Consider the following 16484-nt stretch of genomic DNA (forward strand, 5'->3'; position numbering starts at 1 on the left):
AACCTCCTACCCATCACAAAATTAAAAAAGAAGTGAACAAAAAATTCACAACATTTAACCATCCCAATCTCAGGCACAATATCAAAGATTAAATCTTATATTCACAGTTTTGTATTTTTTTTATTAGCTCATGAGATGTCATTACTTTTTCAGAAGCTAGTAAATGAAAATTGATTTATAATTCCTATGTTAAAACATTTGATATATATATTTTTTAAATTAAATGCAGTGCTTAACATTAAAGAGATGTTTAAAAGTAATGCATTTGATTTATTTCCATTCTAACATATCTACACTTTTCATGTACACCATCATGATGAGTAGTCTTAACTAAAGCTTACTTAAGTTTGCAGCATTATTCTGAAGCAACCATAGTACTGAAATTCTTTCTCTGTTGCAGTTGTCAATGGCTTCTACTGCTTGTGCAACCCAGGATATGCAGGACTAACGTGTGAGCAAGACATTGATGACTGCATAAACAATGCTTGTGAGCACAATTCTACTTGTGTTGACCTGCATTTGGTTAGTACAAAATATTTTTTAATTAAGATGTTTGTTCAGTGCTGCCTGAAAGCTAGAGTTATGTGTTCCAGACTGTTCCAAGTCCAGAACATGCACTTAATCCTTACACCTGTAAAGAATTTTCTATTTTTATTTTTTAAATGTAGACTTCCCTGAAACTAATGCTTCCTATTTATTTGCATGGAAACTTCAACGGATATAAAGAGCACAATAATACCACTCAAAAGAGCAAACTATCAACTACGAACACTATTTTTCAACATAGTCACCACCATTGGCAATGCACTTCTACCCATGTTGAACAAGAGCCTTTGTGCAGTGCTCATAAAAATCTGCACCAGTGCAGGGTGACCGACTGTCACTGTCACCTCTTCTCAAACACATCACCAACCACCTGATTGCACTCACATACACTGTTTAGTCTCCATAAATGTTCAGCACGTGTTAATAGTTATCAGTGGGTACAATTTTTCATGCATGGAGAAATTCAGTTCCACACATTTGCTTCATATGCACTTCTCTGTCAGATGCTGTTTTGCCAGACTGCCCCTCTGCTGCCATCTGTTGCATGGTAGCATCTAATGGAATAATTGGCAGGACGTTCACTGCAATGCCACCAATATCCACCTCTGACTGTGTGAGCCAACATAATAAAGTAGGAGGCATTACTTTCAGAGCAGACCTAATAGAATTATTATTGTTTATTTATAATCATACAGGTAACAAATGTTTCTATCATGTAAAATTAGTTATTGATTTAATGTGGTTACTTAGAGAATTCAATGAGGAGAATATTTTCAACTATAAATTCTTTCTGTGTTTATGGCCTTATAAGTGACAGTAATACTCATTTACACCCATGACATTGCCCTCAAAGGGCTTAAAAAGTCTCTTACTGTGAAAAGTTGCTTTATTTTAAGTACTTCAGCAATTAATTTCAAAATTATTCTTCTATATTAGTTCCCAAAACTTGGGAAATGTTAAAGTTTCTTCTCAGAAATAAAAAATGATTTCTTCATGGAAGGAAAAGAGAGGAACGATTAACTTGGCATCAGGCCTGGCCCATGTTCTGTGTCACAGTCCTCAGGAATACTAAGTCAGGAATCAATTTGTTTTCAGTGTACTCAGTAGGGACACTAGGACTGCATAGTACAAATATTGTCCTTCAGGAACATTCAAACTTTCAAAGAACTCGGTTGTGGTAAGAAAAGGAAAAAAAAAGAAAGAAATTGAAGAAAGATTAGCTTTTTAGACTTCTAATTTCTCCCAGCATGTTTGTTAACAAATTTAAATTAACAAAATGTTAAAGAAAGGAATAGAATTCAGATAAAACGCTTGTACCTAAGTACATTACAGTGGTGTTATGTCTCCAATAACCTACACTCATTTCCAGAACTGTTTCTTATTTTTCATGGTTAGAGCACATAATGCTTTCTATGACTATACTCTGAGAACTAGTAAGCACCTTGGACAATATTCAGTGCTTGATATGGAGATTACAGAGCTTATATTGCTTTCATTCTTGTCTTTGGATGTTATTGGAAAGGCATATATTTTCGTTAGCACTAGAACTCAATATTTCTAGCTCTCATACTGGACACATCTTGCCATCTTAAAATCAGACATTTCAGAAATAAGTTTCATGCTAGTAAGAAATATTCTGTCCTTCTTTTATGAGACTGCATTGTGTATGTGGACATTCAATGTATTATCTATCTGCAGCTGATGCATTAGCTGAGACCTGAGATGGAATTAAAGTGGAAATATATACATGCAGAAGTTAAAACAAGACCCAAAAAAATCAGAAATGAACAAAATTACAGATACTTTAGATAATGAACATATAATTCCACCATGAGTGTTCACTAAGCTTAACTAAATGAGTTGTAATATGGATCCAGGGGGAGTTTTTAATTTAGGCAAATTGAAACCTGCCAAAGAATGGTAGCTCACTGCAATTTTTAATATAATTTTGATTTTTTTTTTCATCTTTGTTTTCTCAATTGGTTTGTGTTTATTTTTGTCCTACAGTATCAAATCATTTCTCATCTTTGTCACAGACAGATGCCATTTTGTTGTAAATGGACTGTGACATAGCAAATCAGTGAGATGCATGCAGACTTTCAGAGAAAGTCTGACATTGGAAAGAAAAAGTAAAAATTTATTCAGTGTGGATTCAATGACTGTTTGGAGGAAATAAATGGAAACTTAGGGTGTAGTTTTAGACCTTGAATTCGATATTTTTCAGATCTCAATGGCTATCTCAGCATAGTTCACCTCTGTTGTCAACATTACAGCAAACATCCAAAGTGAAATGCGCACTCTGATGTTACTTAATGGGTACATAAAAGAAATGCAGAATTTGTTCTGCATTATGAGACTACAATTTGTGATATTAATGTTAATTTATTCTCTTAAAAAAAGGAAAACAAATGAAGAACTGGCTCTGATTAGTTGGAAAAACTAGTATCAGCATGTAATTAGTAATACAAGAAATAGGGAATTACTAATAGTTTTGTTAAGCCATGGCAAAAATAATGCATTGCTATTCAATTTGTATACATTCTCATTATATTCTCTGTAGTGTATTTACTTAAACTAATAGTTCTGATACTAGTTTCTGAAAGAAATCTCATGTGGTTCATCTTTTTAAATTAACCTTAGAATGGGACATGTAGGAGTCAATTGCATTATTTAGTTTGTATGCTCTGACATTATTTGGCATACAGTGTTGTTCTTGGTGTATTCGTTTTCAAAGGACATTGAATTTCTTCCATTCTAAATGATGCAGTTTTATGCCCTGAAATTCCTCATTAATGGATAAAAATTAATGAATTAATGAGAACTGATAAAAATGGAAGACCCGTTCCCTCTTCATCTTCAGCCAAAATAGTGGGAAAATAATAAATGTTGACATAAAAATCCTGTAGAGAATGAATTTATTTTTAAAGGGACATCTTCTCCTTTAAGATGGTAATAAACTGGAGAATTGGGAACAACTGAGGCATAATCAGGGAAAACTTAAGAACAGATGAATAGTACAATAGCGTCATAGTTTCTATATGAGATATGCTTTTATTCCAAAGAAAATTACAGTTCCCTTATTATACATGTCGAGGACCAAAGAACTTAATGTGAGGAGTTCCAACAGAAACTGTAATGGCAACATACGCTTCGCAGACTTTGGTTGAGACTCCAGGAAGTGGATGGCAATAAGCAATTGGACCGTGGGATGTGATCAGGACAAGTGAAGTACACAACTGAATGACACGATTAGGTCAGCTTAAGGAGGCTCTGATTTTCCACTGCATCCATGAATTCCAGTCATCTGAGACCTACTATATACCAGTACAAGTCATACTAGTCATATGATTAGAACTTTTGGTTGCTCAGGAATAATTAATTGGCTAACGATGCTAATGTAAGTTCTACTCTGCAGTCCAGCAACTCAGATAGCTTTGATGCAGTTTTCTAGTTTAAAGAAGCTGACAGAGACAATTAGCACTGCCAGAAAGATACTTGCACTATATCCTTTTCCTTTTTGTGTTGATAATATAGCATAGTACAGAGCTTTAAAACAAGGCAACCTTGTATATTAACCATGTGCTAGCACAAAAAATTACAGTCCTATATGCTGTGTTGATCGCAGCTGGTGTCTAAGCACCACACAGCTGCTCACTGACTCTATTCCCACTGTAGGATGAGAGAGAGAATAGAGAGTGAAGCAATGTTAAGCAGTGGGTGATAAATTATAAAGTTTTTTTCTATTGAAGTTTCATGGAAGAGGAATTATTTTACCTATTGCAACCACTACAAGTAAGAGGAACCCATTGCTTCCTTCTTTGGATCTCCTAGGTCAGCAAGCATTAAAAGTGGCTAATACTTCTAGCATGGATTCCTATCCCTTATACTGATTAACAGTATACAAAATTGTCATTTTATTTTGTGGCCTAACTATAAAGACTATTGCCAATCACTGTGTTTTGGTTTTATTTTGTTTATGTAGATATGACAAAACATTCCTGAATAGAATCAAAGTGATTTTCATTGTTCTAAGAGACTTGCCTACACAAAAGACTGGGAAATGCTAGATTTACAAGTATGTAGAATATATTAATTATTCAGTCAAACTAATGGATCAAAATAATGGAAGTAGCAGAATGTATTGGGAAGCAGTAGTGCTGTTCCTGCAAAAGTAAGTCCTCAGTAGTTGAGGAAATGAAAGAGAGGTTGAAGCTTTCAGCATACGGTAGATAAGTACAGAAAAATCAACAGTAATTATATTATAAACTGTAATTATTTGTATGGTTTTTGTTTTTAAGGTGGCAGAAGGACTCAAAGTGAATTTCAATGATGTGTTTTTAGGAATGTACATTTGGAGTTGTAGGGAAGGCTTCTATGTAAGAGAGAGAAGGAGAGAGAAGGAGAGAGAATCAATTATATATGGATACATTTCCTGGAAAATAAATAAATAAATAAATAAATAAATAAAAATGTTGAGAGTTAATAGACAGGAGGTCTATCCAACTGATCATATTCCAAGAGTATAACCCACAGGTAGCAGATTATATAAATTGTGAAGGAAGAATTGATTGTAAGTAACTATGGCACTGAGAACTAAAAGAAATTAGTCAAGTATTTGCACTGCCATAATTTCCTAAATTTGTCATCCAACTTTATTTTCTGTTAAAAACAGAATCACCTGTATATTCTTCTTACTAGGGAGAAGATATTATCTCCAAAACTTTTAATTTATTTTAGAACATTCAGAGATGCTCAAGGTATGATGAAATAACTCAGCCTCAGGAGGTTCTGTCTTCTTGTTGATAAGAACAGGTGGTCTGACATTCAGAATGAGAACAGAGACTAGATACACCTTCTTCAATGAAACACTTCCAGATTTCTTTGGGACTGGAAATTCTCTAAGGTGTCAATAAAGCAAGCAAACTCTGCCTCTGGAACTGGTTTGAAAAAGAACCTAACTTTAACTAAAGGTCAGACCATATAGCATGAATATCATATAGGGTACAGCAAACAAGAAGCTGTTAACAGTTCCCAGGTCACAAGAATTCAAGTAGAGTTGTTATGTGTGACTTTAATTGACTTCACTGAGAGAAGCCATGTGCTGAAATTGTGAATGTGCTGTTTGACAAATCAGTTTTAGATTACCAATTACACACCCCAGAGAAGAGCAACACAGCAGCTGGAGTTCACTTAAGAAACTCACAGCTGCAGTAGTGGTTCTGTAAACTTCTACTGTTAATACAAGTCCCTGTCCTGCCCCAAGGATTTGACTTGCCTCAATATGTTACGTCTTCTACGTACATGTATTTTAAAAAATGGTGTCCTCATAGTCCTTGAATAAAAGTTGTCTTTGTAAAAGATCCAGTGAAAGAACTCCCTCCTCTGCTTTCTGCTGCAGAGCTAGTGAATAAACAGCACTGTAATACTAGCAGTACACAGGCTGAAAACTTAAATAAGGGTTTTATTCCTCGATGCTAGAATATGTCCACTTGAGTCAAAGCTACTGGAATGTACAAAATTAACTACTGACTTGCTAACTTAGGATAATATCCTTCACATTGATCCACAGAATTTTTTGTTGCTTGGAGGAGGTGATTATGATGCCTTATGTCTTAGTCATCAAATAGAAGTCAGCAAATAAGCAAGAGAATAACAGGATCTATTAAAGATAAAAGCAAACAATTGTACATTAACTTCTCATTTAGCATATTTGCTCTATTTATTATAGTATTTAAAGTGCTTAAATTAAATTTTCTGGAAGTAAATTGTAGACATACATGAAACCAGCTTTAACCAACAATGTTGGTAAATGCCGTAGGCATGTAAGCCTTCTACTATCTCTCAAAAACTGAATTTTAAGCACTATGCAGAATTGAATAAGATTGTTACAAAGTGGAGGAAAGGAAGACTAAGAGGCAGCTAACGATGGAATTTCCAGTGAGATTTTTGAACAGATGGCAAACCAGTTTGATAAAGTTACAGGAAGGGGATCCCAGATGGTGTGTAAGCTGTAGGTTATGCTGGGAGCAAGAAGGGTGGATGGAGAGAATCAATGATAGAAGGGCAAAACTGAAGAACTTCACAGAACCATCTGGAGAACCATGGCCTGTGTGTAGAAAGCATAACCCTAAACCTCTGATTTTTACATGGTACAGAGACTGACATTATGTTTGAGGCAGAGCTAAAGTTTTTGTACCTTCAAAAGCATTATATGATGGGCTGGCAATTTTATTACAGAGACATAGGACTATAGACACTTCAGTGACTCATTAGGATTTAGCTGCAGAGAAGTGGACAGAGCAAATTTTCTGTATTTATTACATTTACAGAACAGAAGGTCACAAAAGGATATACATCCATAAGGAAATCACTCTGAAATAAGTTAAATCAGGAAATTTAAAGATCTTCAATCAGTCTTTGGTACCTGCCTGTAAGTGGTTTTAACATGCAGAACACAAGAATTAAGATTGAATTTATTTTTCAGTAAAATGATGATGAACTAATCAAACTGCTGTGGAATAAGTCTGAGCATCAGGACAATTACTAAAAAGGAGCTCTTGGACGGTAATTTCACATAACGCTTTCTATTGCAATTGTCTGAAATCAAGCCATATGATTCTGGGCAGAGAATTTTAAGTCTCGTCTAAACTCTGTTTAGAGAGCAGCACTGCAAATTCTCTGATGATGTATTTTTCTGACATTCGTCATCAGTGAAGCTAGGCATCTTGCAAATACGTGCTTTTATTTGAAAACACAGAACCTTTTGCTTTAGTAACAGGTGTTGAATGCTCAGCAGTTCCAGAAATCATCTCTTAAGCTAAAAAATTCAGAAAAGAAAAAAAAAAAAAAGAAAGCATTAATTCAATCTATGAAAAGTTACCTGCTAGGTTAAACCAACCTCAGTTTGAGTATTATCTAATTTATTTAGGGCACTATTCAGCTGAAACCTTAAACTAACTCTTCCTTTCTTGTTTCCATAAGTCTAAATGTAAGTGGACAGAAAAACACATATTTTCCTTTACTGCATCCCTGAATAGACTGGTCTCCTCATGCTCTTTTATGCACTGTATGAAGCAATGGAAAATCATTTCATTCAAGTAGATTAAAAAAACACCCTAATTCTGGCATAACTTACATTTTGAGTATATATGATTTTTAAACTCTTGCATTTTCATTTTAGCTTACACTTTTATGTGAGCTAAATGTAACTGATATAAGTCGGTACATAGAAGTTCTTTGATGCAAGTCATTTTTTGTCATCATATAGTAGATCTTTTTTATTCTTCAGTGAGAACAGATAATGCATATATCCACGTCAGTATTTGAAATGCCCTGGCATTCCTCTTCTACCACTGTAGCTGACAGAAAAAAACGTTGTTGATTTCAGAGTGCCACCAAACATGTATATGCTAATTAGAGGATCAGCTTTTTGGATACTGTGGCAGACACATGACATGCATAATCTGCTGTCAAGCCAATTTTTAATCCTTTTCAAAGGGGAAAAAAAAAAAAAAAAGCTTTCCAGAATACTATTCATTGATTTTAAAGCCAGATCTTCACAGGTATGTTATTGAAGGAAAAAGATCGAAATCAACTCTAACTCCAGGTATGCTCATCCCTTTATCTTTTTCCCAGAAAAAAAAATAAAAAATCTATTAATAAAATTTAATTCAGTCTGTTTTCTCTTTCTATGAAAGAAAAAGTCTTATACAAGGATACTTAGTTTCTAATCTAAGCAAATTTGCTTACATTGTCAATTCTTATCCAAGAACTTCATAATGGAAATAGCATCTCACCCTTAATTTTAGAGGCACTACCGGGTGCTGTTTTAATAAACTGATAATCAAACATCAAACAAAATCAAGTCTTCTGATAACTCTTCCCTGGCAATATAACTCATAGATCCTACACTGCCAACTCTGCCAATTACTGAGCCATGGTCAGCAGGGAGTTGGCTATTTTGACACCTGAAAGCAAGTGAATTTTCTGTTTCTGAAACTTAAGAAGCCTGTTAGATTTATCTGTACCTGGTGCCCTTAGGCTACTTCGCAGATGGCCCTTTGATTAGTTCTTTGGAATGACTTCCAGAACTCATATCAAGGCTTTAGATATAGTGTTGTCCATTTTTACTACAGGGTTAGCCAAAGATTTAAACTTTTATACTAAAAATTGATTTATAAAGCAAAGAATTGAAATGATAATGAGATGAAAGTTATCAAAATGGCCATACAGCAAGATATTTTTCAAGTTCCAACAGACTGGTTTAGATCATCAAGGTAAATTGAGCTGTTTGCAGACCAAATTAAGACAGTTTAATGCTATTGTTTCAAAATAAAATGTAAAAAAGCAATGCAATTTTTTTAATACATATATTTTATTTTGTATAAATATATTTACTTTGAAGTATATATTTGAGGGAAAATACGAGAGTATGACTGTATGAATATGTCATATTCCTACTTATAAGCAGACAATTCTGGAAATGCTCCTATTGACTCCATATGAAACAGTAAAATGAGAACTTATATTATTTCTCAGATACCAAGCCTTAGATAAGGAATTAGCTGGATGGTCACACTCAGAGAGTTGCAGTCAACAGCTCAGTGTCCAGATGGAGATCAGTGGTGGCATTCCTCAGGGATCAGTGCTTGGACCATTTTGACATCTTTGTAGGCAACATGGACAGTACAAAAAAAACATGGAGATTTTGGAAAGGGTCCAGAGGAGGGCCACAAAGATGATCAGGGGGCTGGAGCACCTCCCCTATGAGGCTGAGGGAGTTCGGTTTGTTCAGCCTGGAGAAGGTTGTGGGGTGACCTCATTGCAGCCTTTCAATACCTGAAGGGAACTTACTCCCAGGAGGGGAGTAAACTCTTCGAAAAGGCTGATAATAGCAGGACTAGGGGAAATGGTTTTAAGTTAAAAGAAGGAAGATTTAGGTTGGATGTTAGGGGGAAGTTCTTTACTGGGAGAGTGGTTAGGTCCTGGAACAGGCTGCCCAGGGAGGTTGTGGATGCCCCGTCCTTGGAGGTGTTCAAGACCAGGTTGGACAGGGCTCTGGGCAACCTGATCTAGTAAAAGTGTATGTTTGGTGGCCCTGCTAGGCAGGGGGGTTGGAACTACATGATCCTTGAGGTCCCTTCCAACCCGGGTCATTCTGTGATTCTGTGATTCTGTGACAGTGTGATTGATTGCATCCTCAGAAAGCTGCAAATGACACCAAGCTAAGTGGTGCAGTTGACATGCTAGAGGGAAGAGATGCCATCCATCCAGACAAACAGTAGAAGTACTAAGAAAGACCTTTCTCAATTTTGTTATGTGGTTCTAATCTCACTAGTGAAAGCAGTTTCACAGAAGGCAAAAGCATATCTTCTTAATATTTTTGTTGAGTTTAAATAATTTTAATCATTGAATTCTAGCTATTATTTTCTTACTGATTCATCTAATTTATCCAGTCTTTACTAAAGCTGTTGTCATATGCAGAATTTGCTGTATTGCTGTTCACTGCAGCTTTTAAATCATTATTCTGTATGATTATATTTCTCCATGCTGAAAATGTTCTGTTTGCATACACAATTATCATACAGTATATGCCATATGCTCACATGGAATATATAAAAACTTTTACTTTGTTGGCTGCTTCTGTCTTTCTCCTTAATAAAGATACTGTTTTACTGCACAGCATCCTATATAAAAAGGAACACCTATATAAAAAGAGCATGAGCAGATCATGTGATAAACTGACATCAGATTCTAATCTTCTTCTAATGTATTTTCTTAAATATTAAATAAATAAATAAAATGCCTATACATTTCAACTGCTTCTACTGTGAAGAATGAAATAACATAAATACTAACAAAGAGACTCTGAATTATCCATATATCCAGAATTTCTCTGCCTGCCTTTGCAGACTTGCAGATTGATATATACAAAGGAGAAAGACCTTGTGGCATTCAGTGTTGACTGCCAAGTAAGTTAGATTTTCTCATTGGTGTATACTGTTATATTTTTACTCAGACTATTCACTTGTTGCTGTCTCTCTTTTGTTATAAAAAGCTATGCCACCAGCTGGAAATTTATTCTCATGGGTTCAAAAGAATCTGTGCACTGATCAAAAAAAATCTGAAATTGGTCATGCATCCCATACAGGCCATAATAAGTGTTTTGCATGGAGATCTAAGGGCATAGGATAACTTAAGAGTTTAATGAGAGTTTAGTTTTAGTGTTAAAAATTTTGCACTGTCTGTGGGCGTAGCATGTTGATTTTTTTACATGAAGTAGTGGGCTTTTTATCATATGAAAATAAATGATTCCAGAATATTTCTCATAAGTAATGCTTTCCACGTGCATGCTAATCACTAAATCACACAATCTCAATTGTTAGCGTAGAAATTGATTTAATTAGACATAAAATTTCAAAGATCTCAGGCTAGAGATAATGTTGCTTCCTGCAAAGGTCTGATCACAAGAGAGATTCTGGAAATAAAAGTGCTTAAATTGGCTTAATAGACTTCTAAAATGGCTTGTTTAACACAGGGCAAACTTTCTAATAGCTCTCTGCTGTAGCTCACTAATTTAGAACAAATGCAAATCCAACTTTTTTGTCTCACTGGGAAAAGTTCTTGCTTGCAGATCTGAATTTCAGTTATCAGTGGTAGACTCAGCCTTAACAAATTAGAGACCAACTCAGTTCTCTTACAGAAAATTGCTCTATGAACAAATGTTTCCTCTATCAGTCTTTTTCTTCAGTGCCACAGATTATAGATTATTTTTTTCTTTAAAACAAAAGATTTCTGCTTCTTTCTATCTTATAGTCATCTGTAATTTAAATCCTAGAATTGTTTCTATATTATAATATAAATTAAAAATGAATTAGAAAATAAATCTTTAAAATGTCTTCTTACTGTAAAGCATGTTTAGGTTAGCATTTTAGTTTGCTATACAAGAACACTCCTGAAGCAAATCTCATAACTGTACTGACTTCCCACATATAATTTGCATTATGAAAAGATCTGTATTATGCAAACAGAATTTATTTTGTGTGAAGCTAAAGCAGCACTTCTCCACATAGACATATAATGGGCTACAATCACCCAGTTTCAGTCCATGGTTTAGGGAAAAACAACTCCTATGTAAAACTCTCAGAGCCAAGGTTGCATGCATGGATGTTGGGTCTTCAGTGCCAATTATTTTGAGACATTTGTTGCTGTTTTTCAAGAATGATAGCGTTGATGTAGATATAGTCATTTAAATTCTCATGAAAATATAGCACAATTCATTCAGCCTGCTTACATCAGATTACATAGCATTTGATTTTAAATGAATACAATTTTCCTAAATTGTATACCATTGAATTTTTAAGAGATTAATAAGGTAACACATATGTCAATACATTTATTTTGCCATGGATGTTATAGCAAAGTAAATTGTCAGCCACTCTAGGAATATTAATTTTCTCCATACATTCACAGCATGTACCCTCAAGTGTTCAAAATTATGCTTAGAGTTAAATGATGTCACAAGTCTGATGTTCACCTCATAAGGTTAATTTCCACTAAAAGCTTTTTCTTAAAACAGCAGTGATTTCTTGCATAATCCACAAGGTTACTTCTGTCTTAAATCTCTGAATTTATTTCACTCAACTAGATGGAGCAAAAAGCTTCCATAGCCTTTCAAGACTAACAGTTGAACACATTTTCTCTGATAACTGAACTAATATTTTTTCTGGTTTCCATGATTTAATGATGATGCTATACTCTATAGCAATCTGAGAAGTTAATGGATAAAGGTAATACATGTACACAGAGTTCTACATGACAGTAAATAAGAGCAGATAAAAGAAAAGGTAGATGGAAGACTTGAAATATTATTTTTGCCACGTATAATAATAATTTAAAAAAATATATATTGGAAACTAAGTTAAAACTAACCAATAGGAATCTGTAAGTTCTATGTAACAAACTTTGTATTTTGGCAAATAAACACAGTGTCTTTTCAAATATTTTTAATTAGCACATATCAAATGCTTTTTTACTTACTTCTCATGACATTGGTAAGGAGGCTGCTGAGGAAGACCCTTAAAAATGTGGCATGCCCTATGCATGTATTTGGTACTGAATTATTTGTATAGGAGTCAACTCTTTTAACTTCTGTATCTGATATCTTTTCAGAGACAACTTTTTAAACTAAATTATATTAAATATATAGTTTGTTTGTATATTCTCTATTTGTTTTGTCAAGTAATGTGCAAATCTGAAATATGCTGAGATACTCTCAGAACATACTTAAACGGTGGTTACAAGAAGGGTGGAGGGAGCAAGAGGCTGAAATTAATTTCAGTAAATTACACTGAAAGAGGTTTCATCTCCCATATCAATAGGCATCTTCATTGCCTTCTTGAGCTGTTAAAAGTCTGTTAAAAAACAAACAAACAAACAACAAACTATTGTAGAGTTCTCTATTAACATACAGAGTAATTCTTCCATCTTGTTTATATCAATGCAGTGAGTTTGAATATTATATAAATATCTTATGTCGATTCAGTACAGCTTCAATGCTAGGTACGATTTCCCTGAAAGTCAGAATGAACTGCACCTATTGCATTTTGAGAGACATAAAGTTGTAAAAAATGCATTTAACTTTCTACACTTGCTGTTGTCCTCACATCCATAAATGGTATCTTACGTGAAAAGTAATATGTTGTGCACAAATACTGTTTTCATAGTACAGAAGGAGGATACTAAAAGTGAGAATTAGCACCAAGCAGCCAGAGTTAAAAGATTTTGTTGTAAAATGCTGTTTGTTTTTTTTTCAAATCTCTTTTCAATCTTATGACAGTATGATTCACAAATCCAGTGTGGTCAGTAGCTGGTTAAAGACCTGATGCCTCAATCTGCTCTCAGGAGTCGAATAGCTTTACTTAATTTCCTCACAAACACACACACACATAAAAAATATTTCTTCTTTTTAATAAGTCATCTTGCTTGATTTTCTTTTTTACAGAGTTCAAATTGTGTCCTTGTGCTTCAAAACTTTTTACATCACTCTAATGTCTCCTATTGATTTCCACAGAAACCACAACAGATACATAAAGCAGAACAACACTATTTAATAGAGAAAATTTTCAGCTACAAACGCTATTTTTCAACACAGTCAACACCATTGCCTATTAATTTTCAATAGCAGTGAACAAGAGCCTGCAGGAAATGATTGTAAAAATCTGCATCATCAGAGATGACACACTGTTGCCACTGCTGAATCACATTACCACCACCTCACTGTGCTCATACGCTCAGCAAATGATGAATGTTAATGGGTGCCATATTTTCCTCATGGAGGAATTCTACTACACATATTTGCTTCATGCACACTTCCATGTCAGATGCCATTTTGTCAGACTGCCCCTCTGCTGCCATCTGTCACACAGCAACAAAACACAGCAGAATATTGGCAGAAGGGTTCAGCCTCTACTGCCATACCACCACCGTCTGCCTCTGATATTGTGAGCCAATTATATAGGATATATTACTTTCAGAGCAACCCTCTTACTTAAGAAATCTTTGAAAATGCTTTACATTTAGATTCTTTCATTTTCAGTCCATGACTTGATTTGAAATTTTACCAGTTTGTAGCAAAACTGCTTAGTCACAGCTTGAACCAGCAGTTGAGTACAGGAAGGCAGGGTCAACCCAGGAGTACTCAGGTGCATGCAATGCCGTCATGAGGGGTGGAACCAGGATCCTCCCCTTCTCAAACCTCATTTAAGAGTTGACAGTAGAGGTGAAGGTATCTCGCTGAAGGTTCTTGCCTATCTGGGACCTTTCAAGGGTAAGTAGCTTTTTTTTTTTTTTTTTTTTTTTTTTTTTTCCCCCCTTCCCTCCTCCCTCCTTTGCTTTTGTATCCCTAGCTACTATATTTGGGTTTTTCCTTGCTTGCTGCAGCCTAAGGCCTAGTTGCTCTTATTGCTGTGCTTCTGTTATGCTAGAGGGTTGCACTCATGTATTACTCAAAATATCTGCATATAATGAACCTGCTGCTTTTGAGATAAGTGCAATGCCACTTGAATGTCTGTAGTCCTTTTTGATGCACAAAAAAAAAAAACAAAAAAAAAAACAGATTTAAATTATTATTTCTTTCACTAGGGCTTCACGTAGAATACTGCATACTTCAGCTCCTAACTTTTCTTGTTATCATTACTATTGATATCAACTTATATGTGAATAATGAAAAGGTAAAACGGAAGTCCTAGATTTGCAGAGGTGTTATACATTAAGACTTGATCAAATGGAATTTACACCTGTACAAATCACTTAAGTAAAGAAAACTATAATGACAATGTAACACTAAAATATTCCAATATGAAAATGCAGGGGTAATTGATTTAACAACCACTTCATATGAATGTCAATGACTGTATTCAGATATTAGTGGATAACTCTTCTGGCCTGGATTTAATTTTTAATGGTATGATGCCAATATATCATTATGGGTGACTCCAGGTAACCTTTCTATAATTTTCTTAAAATATATTTCTGTAAATGGGTTTTCCTAAACTTAGTTGTACAGGTAGAGTGCAGGAAGTAGCAGTCACTGTGGGGTTGACTTGCGTGAAGAGGGAATTTTTTCACTTAAATGCACATATTGTGTTTATGTGGCAAGGTTTTGGAAGCAGAAGGGCTGGAGGAGTGGGCTTTGAGCAGAGCCCAGCAGATGCCCCATGTCAGGTCAGAGCCAGCTGCTCGAAAAGGGAACTGCCCCTGCCAGAGCCTAGCCATGAGTGGCTCTGATTGTGTTCTGGGAGAGCAGATTTTAGAAAGGGGAAAATAGTACGAAATAGCAGCTGGCGGTGAGGAATGAGAAAACAGGAAGGAAGCAGCTCTGCAGCCACTAAGGTGAATGCAAGGAGGGCAGGAGGTCCTGTGCAGCCAGTGGACACCACGTGAAGCAGATCTCCACATGCAGCTACAAATGAGCCTGTAGTGCAACAGGTGGATAATAAGTGGTACATTACATTCATATCCTTCATACTGAGTCTGTTTTTCCTGCAACAGCAATTGATGAGTGATCTCCCTGCCCTTATCTCAACCCATGAGCCCTTTTTTCCATTGTGTTTTCTTTCCTGTTATTTTGAGGTAGGGCAGTGAGAGCAGCATGTTGGAACTTAGCTGGCGATCAGTGTGAAATCACCACAGCACAGTAGGTCTTAAGCAGTGTGAAGACCTCAGAAAGGAGATCAAAGTAAGGAAGAAGTGTGTGTGTGTGTATATATATACACATGTATATATGTATACATATATATATATCCACACACACACACACATATATATATATATATATATATATATATTTCATTCTCACTTTTTTTCACTTACCCTGAGGTAAGGGTGTTGCTATGTTAGTAAGTAGTGAAGGGAAACAGACCAAGAGTGAAAGAGCTGGAGGTGTATCAAAACTCACTGTCAATGATATACATGTATTAGAGCAAAAACTTACAATTTTGGACTAGTTGCAGTGTACTGAGTGCAGTTCTGTGGACCAAATACTTAATACTGGTTGGAGAGTGCCAAGTGTGCTCTTGAAGCACAACTTATAGTTCATTTTCTTCCTGAATTAATCTGGGACCGCTACATGATATAAAGCAAAGCAGAGTAAAGGAGAACAATTGAGAAATTAATCTGAAAAGCGTAGTCATCGTGTAAAGTAAAATGCTAATAAGGATAAATTTTATGGATTCTGAGGAACATACAAATACTTTGTTTTAGAGTTACTTGGGGCAACAGATTCATAAAGGACAGGCCTTCTGAAACAACAATTTATGATCTCAGTATGGACAGCAGCTTGGAAATCTCATTAGTCAGCTAGGACACTCAAATTATGTGTAAGTGTGCTGATTGCCTATAAATGTTCTCCATATGTTTATCTGGTTTTGCGCCCACTA

At 35.2% G+C, this 16484-nt stretch overlaps 1 protein-coding gene across 3 annotated transcripts in view; it reads left to right on the plus strand.

Annotated features, from left to right (window-relative positions):
* The window catches only part of EYS (EGF-like photoreceptor maintenance factor), a 779301-nt gene that overhangs the window by 299794 nt on the left and 463023 nt on the right, over nucleotides 1-16484 (plus strand). For all 3 annotated transcript variants that reach the window (XM_085543820.1, XM_085543822.1, XM_085543821.1), the window contains one exon: nucleotides 401-522. In XM_085543820.1, the coding sequence (XP_085399946.1) occupies nucleotides 401-522 (122 nt within the window). The remainder of the gene's footprint in view (nucleotides 1-400; nucleotides 523-16484) is intronic.

This window comes from Coturnix japonica, chromosome 3 (genome assembly GCF_054131305.1).
Source record: "Coturnix japonica strain WE chromosome 3, WE-NBRP24, whole genome shotgun sequence".
In the NCBI taxonomy this organism is placed as follows: Eukaryota; Metazoa; Chordata; class Aves; order Galliformes; family Phasianidae; genus Coturnix; species Coturnix japonica.